The sequence below is a fragment of the Cnephaeus nilssonii genome (genome assembly GCF_951640355.1).
Source record: "Cnephaeus nilssonii genome assembly, chromosome: 2".
In the NCBI taxonomy this organism is placed as follows: Eukaryota; Metazoa; Chordata; class Mammalia; order Chiroptera; family Vespertilionidae; genus Cnephaeus; species Cnephaeus nilssonii.
Window position 1 is genome coordinate 33,885,372 of NC_137073.1, and position 14,429 is coordinate 33,899,800.

Below are 14,429 nucleotides of genomic sequence, written 5' to 3' on the forward strand. Positions count from 1 at the left end.
GCCCAATGATAGGCAAGTGTTCCCCATCTTCTGTCTCTCTCCAGATCATCTTCCCCAATGGGTAGTTTCAACACTATTTTTCCTTCCTTTTCCAGGTTCTATGACCTACTTACTCGATAGCTTCTGATTACTTGCTTCATTCTCTGCTTACTTAATGTGTTATTTGGGCAATTATCCTGCTTACCAACCCCAGGCCTTCCCCATCTCCCTCCTTCCCTGTAGAGCCCCTTGGCTTAACACACTGGCAAGCATGAGGTAGCAGACAATCCTGCCAGGGAAAGGTCACCATGCAACCAGCCCCATTCTATCAGCTCCCTCTGAAAATCCTCTGGTAACTGGCTGGCTGGCTGGCTGGTCCCTGAGCAGAATTTGTCCCATCCAATGTTAAGGCAGCAGTTTACTTATGCATCTTAATGGAGAAGGGTGTACCCATAGCCTAAGACTCCAGGTTTTAGGCAAAGACCTGGTCTTCTAGATAAATTATACTACTGACCACTTTGATCATTTTCAGGGACAGGAGTGTACAGAGAGGACAGATGTTTAAGGGGTACAAACTAGAGTTTCTCTACAACAACAAAGGAAATGCAGTAGTTCCATGCTTCAGAAAATGTGGACATATTCCTAGAGCATAAGTGAATTAAATGAACCCCAGACCTCAAAACCACTTTGGTCAGTTATCAAAGCTATTTTTCATTGCCAGGATGAAATATTTATTTGAAAAATTGGAAACACAGATGCAATGTATTATACAAAGAAAGGTCTTAATATCATAATAAAAGTATTATTGGAAGGGAACAAAAGCCAGTGGCTACCTGCCCTGGGAAGGTAGGCACTCAGTGAAAAATGAAATTCACTTATAGGAACTATTCTAATGGAAAAGTGGGGAAAAGGTTAAAAACAGAAAAGAAAAACAATCCCAACTCCATCCCTGCAAACCTAAGTGTGAGAGTTATAAGTTCGAGACAACTGTGTTATCACCAAGATTTACCTGAACCCCCTCGGTTTGTCCCTATGAAAAATCAGCTTAATTTAGGGCCTTCAAACCTGAGGTAGTTGAGGGTCACCTGAAAGACACGTCTGAAAATTATCTACTCTCAGAATCGGACCCAATAGCATCTAAGCAATTGTTTCATGTTGCTTTGGCTCCTGGGGTAGAAAGGCTGGGCCACCACTGTTAGTTGCTGATCCCCTATTTGGTCTGGACCTGGGAGACGAAGGACTTGGACAGCAGATAGCTCGCCAGTTTGCTGTGTTGGTGGCGGGCAGGCCTGTGGTGGTGTTCTATGCTACAGGCAGTGCAGTCTCTGGAGGATGGAGAATGGCAGAGAGAGAGGGCAAAGCCGATTTGATTGGAAGGCCAGTGCCAGGATTAAAGGCTTCTGTTGGCAGGAGGGATTTCCAGAGACTTTGAAAGGTGGTAGAAGGTAGCAAGAACTTTAGTTATTAAAGACCAGGGTAAGTGGAGCCAGAGGATCCCACTGGAGCAGCGATTTTCAACCTTTTCATCTCATGGCATACATAACTACTAAAATTCTACAGCACACCAAAAAGACAATTTTTGCTGATCTGACAAAAAAAGGTATAATTTTGATTTACTAAAAAATTAATAGTAATTACCTACCCTTTTTGCTCCAAAGTGACTTTAAAAAAATCAGGTATTTATACTTACTTGTATATAAGGATTTCTGGTACCAAGAATTAACCAATCGGATGCAACCTTATTATGCAATGTGACCAATAAGATGCAACTCTATTATATGACCTATATATTTATGGTTCAAGACAGGGCATTCACACTAGATGGCTATTTTCATTTTTTTAAATTTGACAATCTAAGGGAAAAAGGTCAGTGCCCCTGACTAAATAGTTAGGTATTGCATGTTTTAAAATTATGCACACTGGTTCAAAATCGCTGCTCTAGACTAAGAAGTGAGTATGTCCTGGGTACAAACTCAGAACCAGCTCCTCTTAGTGAGGCCAAAGTGTACCAACCTGAATAAACAACTTGCACTTGTGACTCCCTGGGACCTGGTGTCTGATTCAGCAGCTCAAACACTTCCAAGAAAGGATGCCCTGGACAATGTTTGGTTCTTCCAGCCACAGGGCTGGGGACTCATATTTAGGTGGGATCCTAAGGATCAGTCTCAATTATAGTCCAATTTAAACTTCTTGCTCAGATATAAATACTAGTAACCCCACAAATAGTTCTTTTTTTTACTTTTTCCTTATTTATATACACACCCTTATTCTACTGGTAAATGGTATTAGAGCACCGTATTACAAGACTGCATAACAGATTCGGCCGCATTTTAACCTCTTGTCAGTCCTAAGGCATTATTTTGCTGTTGTCCTCTCTTGTCATGACCCATTTACACTGACCCATGAGACTCCAGTCACTAAATGATGCTCAGTGACTAATTTAAAAGGCTGTGAGGTTCATTTTTAGCCTTAGGATATGATTTCTGTTTTCATCAGGTATTTCACACCAAGTACCACACACTCATTTTTAGAAGTAACGACATAGGCCAATTTGATTTTGGCTGGAGAATGGACTAGCTTCTAATTTGAGCAATGATGAAGTAATTATCTGACAGGTATCGCCTCCTGTGAAACTGACTGAGCCTGTGCTCCTGTTTAAGTGCTTTCTTAATGGTTTTATTACTGGTTAAGCCCATGAAGTTTTAAAAATTACTGTGGTGCCCTGACCAATGTGGCTGTTGGTTGGAGCATTCTCTCATGCACTGAAAGGTGGTGGGTTTGATTCCTGTTCAGGGTGTATACAAGAGGTGGCCAGTGTCTGTCTGTCTGTCTCTCTCTCTCTCTCTCTCTCTCTCTCTCTCTCTCTCCCTTCTCTCTAAAATCAATTAACATATCCTCAGATGAGGATTAACAACAACAATAACAAATTACTGTGGCTTCTTTTTAGAGGGAGTATTTTTCAGAGTCCTAATCTGCTCCAATATACTAGATTTTCCCCTCCACTGGTAATTTTGAGCACAAATGTTTGGCTGAAATTCTGGAAATGAAGACCAGCCACCTTTGGAAATATTGACCCACATTGAGAACACACTGATTGGCTTAATTGGCACAAGTGGGACAGGGATGCCACACACCACTCATTCTGAGCCTTGGATGGAAAAGCACTAAGCACAAAGAAGCATTAAACACAAGCGCTCAATTTCTACTGCTGAACCCTCTCTTTAGCCCAGTGTGGAGATCACACATCTGAATCTCATAATTTGAGCTCAAGGGAGACAGTATTTTGAATGCCCACTTAGAAATGCACAGAGACGGAGCCTGGAGGGTGTATAGGAAGGAGGGAGGTTGATTCACAGTGATCAAACAGGAGTCTCACAACCTGTCACGTAGCCACACTTACAATGTTCCTTTGGGACAGGTCCTGGGAAGTGCTTATTGGCTACAACCTAGGAGTTGCTATGGATAAGGAAGACACAGTCCAAGATCAAAAGGTCACTTAAATGCTGGGGTCCGGCTGGAGGTGGAGAAGTGCTGTCTGGCTGTCCATCTCTACAAGGCTATTAATGTGCCCTCATCCTGTCCACAGGGTATCGAGGGCCCGGGACATGTGTTGGGAAGGGGTCAGAGCCAGCGTTCCCCCTTTTTTGTTTTCCCTGCCCTGGATGCTCTGTGGAACCTTGCTTGCTTTGTGATCCAAGCTGGTTACAGATGGGGATGGCATCTTGGCCTTGTTTCCAATTCTTCAAGACTGATGTATAGGGCAGAAATACAAGCCTTGCCATAATCACACCCGAAATCCTGATTGCTCCAAGTGTCTTTCTGTTGGCTGCTGCTGCTGCTGCTTAACGGAGGTTAGTAATAAATATTAAAGGTACCAAACCAAGCACAGGATTCTTTCCTACCGGGAGCAAGTTTGCCTGATTTTCTGGGTCTGTCAATTAGGTAGAACATGGAACCATCTTTTTCAGATTCAAGAGGATACCAAGGCAGGCAGACATTTGGAGAAAAGAATTGAAAACCTCTCACAAGCTCCCTCTTAGGGCCCTGCCTGGATCTGAAGGGAGGTGCCAAGGAACATTCATTCTGGAAAAAGAGGTGTGGCTTTCTCACCAGTTCCATTCGAGCATGCGATAAGGTTTTTCAGCCTGGTCACAAGGAGTTCCCAAGGAAGGTGTCTCCTGAAGACCTGGGCCGTGTGCACCCCTCCTTTCTCTCTGGGGCCCTCTCACTTATGAAGGTGGCAGAGGCTTTCAACTGGGCTCCAGCTTTAGGCGGGAAAGGCACTCCCTCCACTTCTGCCTTTGGAGGAAAGCTGTGGCTCAGCAGCTCCACCCGACCCTGGGAAGTGGCCTTGAGTCCCACACTCAGCAGGACACAAGCATGGAGGCTGATGGGGAGCACCAAGGTAAAGCCTGAGCAGCACCATCGCTGTTGACTGCTGTGGTCAGGGGCTCCTAGGAGCTTAGAGCTTCAGAGCTGTTCCCTTTGGGAGAGTTGGCTATATGAGTGAAACTTGAAAAAAGAAACCCCAAAACCCAACCAACCACCATAAGAAGCAGTGGGAATCCACGGAACTGCCAAAAGAGGGGAAGCATTGCCTTGGCATTCTCAGCCAGGACACTCCTGCTGTTCTTCTGACTCTGTGCACAGACTCAGGGTAGTGTCCTGGTTTGGAATCCACCAGCCCTCTGATGCTCACAAGTTTGTGCAAGTGATGAAACTGAAAAGACTGAGAAGAAAACAGAAGAGAAAAAGCATAAGATCTTCCCTCTCCAGGCTCTCAGCCATAACAACCACAGCCCCTCGGACAAGGACACTGATTGTTTGGGGCTAAAATAGCAGGCAGGACTGGGAGGGAGGTCCTCTCTGTGGGGGTGGCCCTGTTCCCCGTCCTCTCTGGACACCAGGGAGGGTGGGGAAGAACACAGATCACGGGTTCCAACACAAAGGGTGTCAGTGTGGAGGAGTCTTTGGAAGGCCATGCAGGTCCTCAGCACTGGACAATGGGAGTGGTGTGGCTGCCACTGTGACTCCAAGGGTTTAGTCTGTGGCTGGGGAATAACATACACACATAAACAGGCAACAAAGATTTACACTGTGACGTGTGGGGCATCAGTGCGGCTCTATTCTTTCTCGGTTACCACTTCTTGCAGTGCAGGTGGAGATGCTTCTGTTTCTAAAAGACAGTAACAGCCATTCATGTTTCACAGCCCTTCGTGCACCTATTCTGTTAACCAAAACTGCCACCATGCTGGGCTCTAAAGTACATTACCATCATAACCACCTCGTCCCTAAGTGAAGTGTCCAGGAACGACTGGGATATACTACAGCCAGCCAAGTTTGACAAGAATCGGCAAGCTTGGTGGTGAACAAGTGGCCACCTTGGACATGCAGAAAAGCAGCACTCACTGAGTCTGAGCAACGAAGTCTTTGGGCTGGTGGCCGAATATTATTCAGTCCACGCCATTTCTAGCTCCTGACTTCCTATCTTTTGGCCATTGCTGCCCATCACTGGCTCTAGACAGTCAGGACCTGGTAATTCACTTGCCCTGTCTGCTGGATCTTCACTGGTCACTATTCAACTCTAGGCTGGCCAGAGACTAGACACCTGGGGGGTAAACCAGGCTAACTGGGCCTGGAAGGAAATGGTGGTGAGTGACCACTCTACCGGTCAATGTTAAGATCTTGAAAGGTGAAAACAAAAGCTTTCAATTCACAATTTATCTGTTTTGGGCTTTTAGATTGTTTCCAACTGAAAACATGCTCTGTGAGTATAGAGAAGGAGGAAGTCACTGACCAATGGGCTCCTCATTCTGTTACAGTCGAGGGGAAAGCCCTTATCACACAGTATCCCCCTTCACTGCAGGCTAATGCCGGTCCTCCAGTGGCTTACCTTCTTCCCAGCCCTCAGCAACACCAGCAAGCTCGTAGTGCTTTTTTCGAAGCTCCCCCAGTTTTTGACGCTCCTTCTGCAGTTCATTTTCTAGCTCTAGCACCCTAACCTGTGGGGAAAGTGTAATTTTCTTTTGAGCAGTGATCTCAGAATTGTCTTATTTTGACTTAATCCCTTTTCTCCATCTTCCAGTTTTCTTCCATATTATTCTATAGCTTACCCAGTTCTCAATTCCAAACTCATCTCTGTTCTAATTTCCTCACCCTCTCATTCATCCATCTATTCCATCTATCTTCTCCCCGGGACCCTCTACTAGAAATGTATGGTGCTTTATAGTACAAATGCCTGAATGGGAGTAGGACTTAAGTTCCTCTGATAAATCGCTATCTAAAAACAACTCTAATGTCTGGCATATCTGTATTGTGTTCCAATCTAATCATAACCCTTCAATTCTAGTTCCTTGGAAGTTCAGGCAGGAACCAATAATGATAGTTCTGGCATCTTGGAGGGGTTGGTACAACTTAGAGTTGTTATTGTACAGGCACAATCTCACTAAAGGAGAGGTTGGCTCTGGCTCTTCTTCCGTTCATTAATTTTAGTTATTTTATTTATTAATTTAAGAGATATTTGCTGAGCACCCATATGTAACCCAGGCTCAGTTGTAGGTGCTGGAGACCTCCACTGTTTCTTTCAGCATTGCTTACATTAATTCTTGGGCTAAATGGTACACCTGAGTTCATTTCCTCCCAAGTCTCTCGCTCACTGGCTTCTCACCATGGGAATATTTGGGGTCGACACCATATGCAAGAGAGACTGCCTAACCTTAGAGATGGAGTTCCTACCTGGGAATCCATCTCCTGGCGTTTTATCTGGGTCAGTGTCATGCCTGAGAAGTCCATGTTGTCTGCAAGGATAGAAATGAGAAGTTCTTATCAAATAATACCCCTGACTGACCCTTGCCTGGGAGGTGGCCAATGCCAGTGTTCTGCTGAAATGTTTGGTTTGCCTTTTATCCATACACATGTGCACATTGTAAGGGATGAAGACAGTGACAGGGTAACCAGAATCAGAACTCCACCCCCCAGACAACCAGGCCTGTAGAGGCATTTCTTTGAATTCAGAGGAATGGCTAAATGGAAAATCTACCTAAAGGTGTGTCACTATAGTGAAATAAATAGCATGCTCATGTGGTGTCCCTTCTTATGAGAAAATAAGTATTTATGTAAAAGATGAAAAGTAAGAGAGAATTTAGAAACAGAACTGTGAGAAATTGGGATCATGGAGAAGACTGTAAAGAACAGCTATATCGGATGGATAAAAAAGTATCGCTTCTGAAAGGCTACCTGTCTCCTCAATCTGTGATTTGCCAGAAATGGTTGAGGCCACGACCGCGGCGGTGGCCTGGTTCACCCCGCGAGAGGCTTGCTGCAGCTGGGCCAGGTTTGGGCTGTCCTTACCAGCTTTCACCTGCCAGAACCAAGCATATTTAGGTTCATATAACATAGAGTGGTGGCAAGGACTGAGTCAAAAGTTGGATTGATGGTTCTTGATGAATATATCTGATCCACTGCAGTTACCAACCAACTTCTCAAAAATCATTGCCTGTGGGGTCAACTCCTGGCATATCTTTAATATAAAAGGTGCTTCCTGGCTTATCTGCTTGGTGGTCTCAAACTTTAGCTTTATCAGGTATTTTAATGAAATGCTCCATTTGTGAAAATCAATTTGGGATAGCAATAAATAAGGATGATTAAAAAACACTCCCCGGGGAACTATAGAACTCACAGAAGGATACTGGTGACAAGCTTTGCATTAGGACTAGCTGGGGCAATGGTTCAAATTTGGAGTCTTGAGGAGAGGCAGACACTGATTGTGGAAGCTCTGTGCCATGCCGGGCAAGCATCTGACTGCTCTGACTCATTCCTTATTTGAGTGCTCCTGGAATGCTGTGATCGCTTATCAGAGGTCGGCACAGTTGGGACCCTCAAAGGCTACTTGTAACAAAGGTGAAGAATGCCAAGAGGAGCACGTGTGGTGAGCTGGGTGGAAGGGCTCCTTGCTGACAGATGAAAGGCTTTTAGAGGGAGGGGTAGGGGGACCCTTGAGAGTCAGAATTTTAATTTGGGACCCAACCCTCCTGGACCCTGGAGAAATCATCTGTTCTTGAATCCAGCTTCAGGGTCCAAGTATCTCTAACCTAGCCAGGCCTCATAGTGTCCCAGGGAGTCCTATACAGGTCCTACCTTGGATGCAGCCACAAGCTGGGCTGTGCTAGCAGCTATTTCATGGGAACACACCATTAGCTCCTCGAACTTCCCTTTGCCTTGTACCACCAGATCGGCTGCATCACTGACAGTCAGGAAAGGACAACATGGATTATGTCACTGTGGCAGTCACATCTGCAACCCCTTATGATCCCACCTCTAGACCATCCCCTCACCCTGTCAGCCAGGGAGCACAGCCTGCCTGTGCTGCCCCAGGAGACCCAGTCTCCCTTTTAAACTTTAGTCTTACTGACTTCCTTATCAACAGTGTATTTCTAGTGGGGATATCTCCCCCCCCCCCCCCCCACTTAGTTATTCTCTGGGGTGATCAATGGAATGGGGGTGGGGTGAGGAGCCTTGGGACCCAAAGACACTTACACCATGACAGTGGCGCCCCAGCCCACAGCTTTGGAGGCTGAGATGAGTCCTTCTGTCCATCGAGAATTCTTGGCATAAAACTCTTTAGGAGATGCTGTGCCCTAGGGAAGTAAGAAATAATAATAGCTACCTTTTATTGAGTGCCTGCTGTGTGCCAGGTGCTTATATATATATATATTACCTCATATAAATTTTCACAGCCACTCTGAGAGGCAAGCATTATTATTCCCATTTTACAGATAAGAAAAATAAAGTTTTGAGAGGCAAAAATACTTTTTCCCAAGGTCATGCAGGAAATAAAGTAAATCCTAAGCTCTTCTGACTCCAAAACCCATAGCATTTCTATTATATTTCCAAATAGTTTGTGTGTGTGTGTGTGGGCTGTCCTTACCAGCTTTCTATTATATTTCCAAATAGTTTGTGTGTGTGTGTGTGTGTGTGTGTGTGGGCTGTCCACACACACACATATTATCCTATATAAAATAAAGAGGCAATATGCAAATTGACCATCACACCCTTGCACAAGATGACCGCCCCCATGTAGTCACAAGATGGCCAACAGGGGAGGGCAGTTGTGGGTGATCAGGCCAGCAGGGGAGGGCAGTTAGGGGTGACTGGTCAGGCAGGGGAGGGCAGTTGGGGGTGACCAGGCCTGTAGGGGAAGGCAGTTGGGGGCGACCGGACCTGCAGGGGAGGGAGGGCAGTTGTGGAGAGACCAGGCCTGCAGGGGAGGGCAGTTGGGGGCAACCAGGCCAGCAAGGGAGGGCAGCTGGGGGCAATCAGGCCAGCAGGGGAGCAGTTAGGCATAGATCAGGCTGGCAGGGGAGTGGTTGGGTGGTGATCAGGCTGGCAGGCAGAAGTGGTTAGGGGCAATCAGGCAGGCAGGCAGGCGAGCAGTTGGGAGTCAGCAGTCCCAGATTGTGAGAGGGATGTCCGACTGCCGGTTTAGGTCTGATTCCACAGGGACATCCCCTGAGGGGTCCCAGGTTGGAGAGGGTGCAGGCTGGGCTGAGGGACACCCCCCCCCCCCCCCAGTGCACCGGGCCTCTAGTTTATGAATGACAATTTCAGAGGAGTCTAGCTGCTCTCCATTATTTTCCAAAAGAAGAGAGTATAGAATGAATAATTTTAAAAAACTATTTCTACTTGGATTTAAAAAAAATGTATTTATGCTTTGAAAGTACCTGATAGTCTGAGAATCTACAGATACTCCTTGCTCAGTCCCTCTTTCTAATTTTGGGGACCAAAGCACCACCAAAACAGATATGGCTTTGTTCCTTATATGATTGCTTTCAGGCTCATAAACCTTCCCTGGACCTTTGTCTCTTGAGTTGCAGCTGCTTCAGGGATGTGGGGGAAAAACAAGATGGCAATAATGCCAGCAAAGGAGTGAGGAAATCCAAGTGACAATGTCAAGACAAGACTGAGGGCGAGTCTGTGAAGCACTGCAAGTTGACTGCTGTTGGAAAGAGACATGGCAGAGCCACTGTGAAAGTCAGCAGCAGGTTCATTCTTCTGATTTGCCTAGTTTTCAAAACCTCTCACTTCCTCCTCCAAGGGCTCAGACTTGCAATGCACACTTGGTTTCCACAGCAGGCTCCAACGATGTCGCCTGGGTTAATGAACCTGTAGCTGGAAGCTGTGCTTGGCTGCTCTCTGGGGACTTGGCAGTGTTCCAGCTTCTTCCCATGACATATGCTGACATCCCCAGTGACGGCAGCTGCGCCCTCAGACGGACACACAGGGTGAGAAGGCATCATACATAGATTTCACTGAATGTGGATGAGTGTTTCGTGTAGACTTAGCCTCTCAGTGAGCTGGGAATATGTAACTAATGTCTGTTCTCCCTGTTCCCGGGCCCTCACCCACGCTTACCCGGCCACTTTCCACTATCTCTCTCTGGAGATCCTTCGAGGCCACAATCAGGACCTGAATAGCTTGCATTAGGCTGGTACATGAACCAAGAATCCTGCAAAAAAAAAAAAAAAAGTAAATAAATAAAGTGAGGATACAGAACTGAGACTAATACCAATGAAGAAAACTGTTCTCTTTTTCATTCCTAAACACAGGCATACTTGGAATGGGAAGTAAGGCAGGGTATGCTCTCCGGTTGAAGCCCCAAAGGAAAGGCAGGTGAGTGAGGAGACTGGATTGTGGATCTTCTTCATAAGGAATAGCTAAGTGAGGATTCCTGGGGGTTTCTTTCCCCCTATAATGCAACAGTGATACTATCTCCATCGTTAATACTGTTATTGATAATTACATACTGGTAGACTCAACCTTTTCCTGTGGCTGCTAGTGTTCTAATTAGTATAAACCAGTGCAAACAAGACTGACCCTGATCACCTACGTGCCACCATGCTGTTCAGACTGACCTTTCGTTCACTTCTAATTTGACTCCCGTGTCTCCTTCTCGGGATTTGCTGAGCATCTCCTGTTAAAGAGAAGCAGGGTTTTTTAACACATCACAGGACTGAGAACCTACTGGCATCCCACACTTTGGGTCCAATATTCAAATCTAGAAGAACCCATCCATATCCTTGTGAGAATCAGAAAAAGAATCTACTAGTAAACTTCCGATCTACTCAGTGGGGGGCAGCTACAGCAGGCTGTCTCTGTCAGTGTCTTGACATTCTGGAACCCAGGCTGGTGTGCACAGAACTCTGCGAGCTATAGCGCCATGCTGGTAGGGGAAGCTGCTACCAGGTCCTATAAGCAGGTACTCACTCCAGGGTGGCAGCCTGAGTCTTTCACCAAAGCAGGTACTCACTCCAGGGTGGCAGCCTGAGTCTTTCACCAAAGGAGCAATGTGTGACCTTTCCAACGGGGCCCACTCAGCTTTTCTGAGACAAGCATTGTCATTGGTTTTGAAATCAGAATCTTAGCGAGGTTAATGTAACTTAGTGGAAGTCATACAGTTAGTAAGTGGTCAATCAATCTGGAACTTGACTGCAGGATAGCCTGATACCAAGTATGTTGATCCTTGAGAAAACTGCTCACATTCTAGTGGTGAGGACTTTCTCATTTTCTACCCCTAAGAGATTCTGGTATAGTCTGGTTTTGGTTTATTTTTATAGGGAGCCTCTGAAGCCTTAATGAACAACTAAGATATATCCAATAGGAAATGTTGCCAAAGGAAAGCTGCAAGAGCATCACTTTAGACCTTGAGACACTTCCATACCTCTATTCTCTTTTGTTTTTCTTTTGTTAATCCTCACCCAAGGATATTTTTTCCATTGATTTTTTATTTTTATTTTATTTTTAAATATATTTTTATTGATTTCAGAGAGGAAGGGAAAGGGAGAGAGAAACATCAGTGAGGAGAGAGAATCATTGATCGGATGCCTTCTGCAAGTCCTTCATTGGGAATCGAGCCCACAACCTGGGCATGTGCCCTTGACCGGAATCGAACCTGGGACCTTTCAGTTCCCAGGCTGACGCTGTATCCACTGAGCCAAACCAGCTAGGGCTTTCCATTGATTTTTAGAGAATGGAAGGGAGGGAGGGGGGTGAGGAGGAGGAGGAAGAGGAGGAGGAGGAGGAGGAGGGGGAGGAGGAAGGGAGGAGGAGGAGAGAGAAACATTGATGTGAGACATCAATTGGTTGCCTCCTGCACACACCCTGACCAGGGCCAGGATTGAATCTGCAACCCAGGTGCATGCCCTTGACCAAGAATCAAACCTGCAACCCTTTGTTGTGTAGGCTGATGCTCTATCCACTGAGAACACGGGCCAGGGCTCCATACCTCTATTCTGGCTGTAGCAGTTTCAATGGCAGCTGAAGTGGCAGCCATCTCCTTGTCCACCAGGTCTCCTAGCTCCTCCTGTTTGATGTCCAGGCCTCTGGGCAGGAGATCCTGTGAACACATCACAAGGGCTGAAATGACCCTTTAACCTCTTCTTTCTCTGGTGGCAGACCTGTAATCCTCACATGAGGGCCCCACCACTTAACACACTTCTGTAAGCCTTGGAGGGGCATCCCTAATAGGCCTTGCTTGGAACTCTCTACCATGTGAACTCTGGAACCTCATGTTCCACCCCCTCTACCTTCACTCAGAACCCATCTCCTTCCAGAAGGCCAACCCTGCTTAACCCCACAAGGCCATTCAGTTGCAGCTGCTTGGACCCTAACCCCACAGCTGCACAGCTGATCGTGTTTGCTGCCTGGGATGTGTTTTAAAAACCTCTTCAAATGTAGATAATGTCTTCCAACCAGACAGCCTGCCCCTTATTTAACTTTACTCCCACAGCAATCATACGAGGCAGTTATTACTGTGTGTGAAATTCATCCTATAAACTAGTAATTCGATTCCTACGTATATAAACTCTAGAGAAATTCTTGCACTCATTCATCAGGAGATGTGTATAGGAATGATCACAGTGACCCATTCATAATAGCCCCAAACTGGAAATAACCCTGATGTGCATCAACAAGAGAACAGATATAATAGAAATTAAGCAATATGCACACAATGGAGCGCAATAGAGGAGTGAAAAAGAACATATCCGAATGGATAAACCTCACACACAAGAATGTTGGGAAAAGCATAGAATTAACAATATGTTGCTGGGGGTGGGGAGAACATAGTCTTTCTATTATCTTCTGGAACGCTGATTAAATATTCTATATATAACCATTTCATTCCAACTTATAAAATCTGTGCCATATTTAGATAATTCCTCTAGTTCACTAATTCTTTTTTCAGCTTTGCTTTAACTTGCTGTTGAATCTATATATTTTAAAGTTATTACTTTCAATGATTATATTTTTCATTTCTAGAAGTTCTGTGGTTCTTTTTCAAATATATCTGGTTACATTTGAAACTATCTTATTCCTTTGTCTTGCTTTTAATAACTTTTATAAGGTTCTTTAGCCCTAGCTGGTTTGGCTCAATTGATAGAGCATCGGCCTGTGGACTGAAGGGTCCCAGGTTCGATTCCAGTCAAGGGTACATGCCCAGGTTGTGGGCTCGATCCCCAGTGTGGAGCGTACAGGAGGCAGCCAATCAATGATTCTCTGTCATCATTGATGTTTCTCTCTCTCTCTCTCTCTCTCTCCCCCTCTCCCTTCCTCTCTGAAATCAATAAAAAAAATATTTAAAAAAGGTTCTTTAACATGTCACAATAATTGCAAACTTATTTTTTTCTTCTTCAAATTTTATATTCAGCATTTTCCATGTCCTATTCTGGGAAGATTCTCTACATCTGGTAAGCCCTAGTGCCAGAAAGAAAAACTGCCCATGATCTTTCTATCACACTTTGCTTTGCTTTCAGTAATGTAATTTTTATCTCTTCATGGTGTCCTACATACTTTGCCCCATATATTGACTTCTCAATTCTGCACTATACGTGGTAAGATGCTCTATCTTCAACAAAAGGCAGACTGTGTTAATATTGCCTAGTGCCACACCAATTTAATAATACCAAATTTCATCATTATCATGTCACCCTATTGAAATAGAGGTTAGCAATTCACCATTGTCCATAGTCTTTCTTTATCCAGACATTCAAGGGTCTCCACCTCATTGCCTATTTCTCCCCAATATGAACATTCCTCCCCCATCCGATCCATCTTTTTATCTGGTTTGCTCTCTCTCTGTGCATATTCAATTAATTAAACATTTGTGGGGTATTAACCACCTGCCAGATATTATGCCAGGGACCGGGGATACAATATGAAGAAGGTATGGGCTCTACTTCTTGTGGGGCGCGGCTACAGTGTTTGGACAGGTTCAAGCCTTGGACTAATGAGAGGGCACAGTCCTCTCGTGGCCACGTGCAAGTCCCAGCCTGGAAGGCAGAGCCCTCCCAGCACAATTATGGCCAACAGCTATAGTTGTAAGCTTGAACCTATGGTCTGAACACGTGGCCCCACATGCCTAAGTGATATAGGCTGCAAGTAAACAAAGCTTGATC

At 45.3% G+C, this 14,429-nt stretch overlaps 1 protein-coding gene across 2 annotated transcripts in view; it reads right to left on the reverse strand.

Annotated features, from left to right (window-relative positions):
- Positions 1 to 241: 241 nt before the first annotated feature.
- Positions 242 to 14,429, reverse strand: part of HIP1 (huntingtin interacting protein 1) — a 145,007-nt gene continuing 130,819 nt past the window's right edge. Inside the window, exons 23-32 of one of the 2 annotated variants that reach the window (XM_079792443.1) lie at positions 12,260 to 12,370; positions 10,890 to 10,948; positions 10,390 to 10,483; positions 8,515 to 8,615; positions 8,116 to 8,221; positions 7,216 to 7,339; positions 6,715 to 6,776; positions 5,873 to 5,981; positions 5,074 to 5,155; positions 242 to 4,708 (exon numbers count right to left, since the gene is read on the reverse strand). In XM_079792443.1, the coding sequence (XP_079648569.1) occupies positions 5,103 to 5,155; positions 5,873 to 5,981; positions 6,715 to 6,776; positions 7,216 to 7,339; positions 8,116 to 8,221; positions 8,515 to 8,615; positions 10,390 to 10,483; positions 10,890 to 10,948; positions 12,260 to 12,370 (819 nt within the window). In that variant the 3' untranslated portion in view covers positions 242 to 4,708; positions 5,074 to 5,102. The remainder of the gene's footprint in view (positions 4,709 to 5,073; positions 5,156 to 5,872; positions 5,982 to 6,714; positions 6,777 to 7,215; positions 7,340 to 8,115; positions 8,222 to 8,514; positions 8,616 to 10,389; positions 10,484 to 10,889; positions 10,949 to 12,259; positions 12,371 to 14,429) is intronic. The other variant, XM_079792444.1, reaches the window with a different exon arrangement.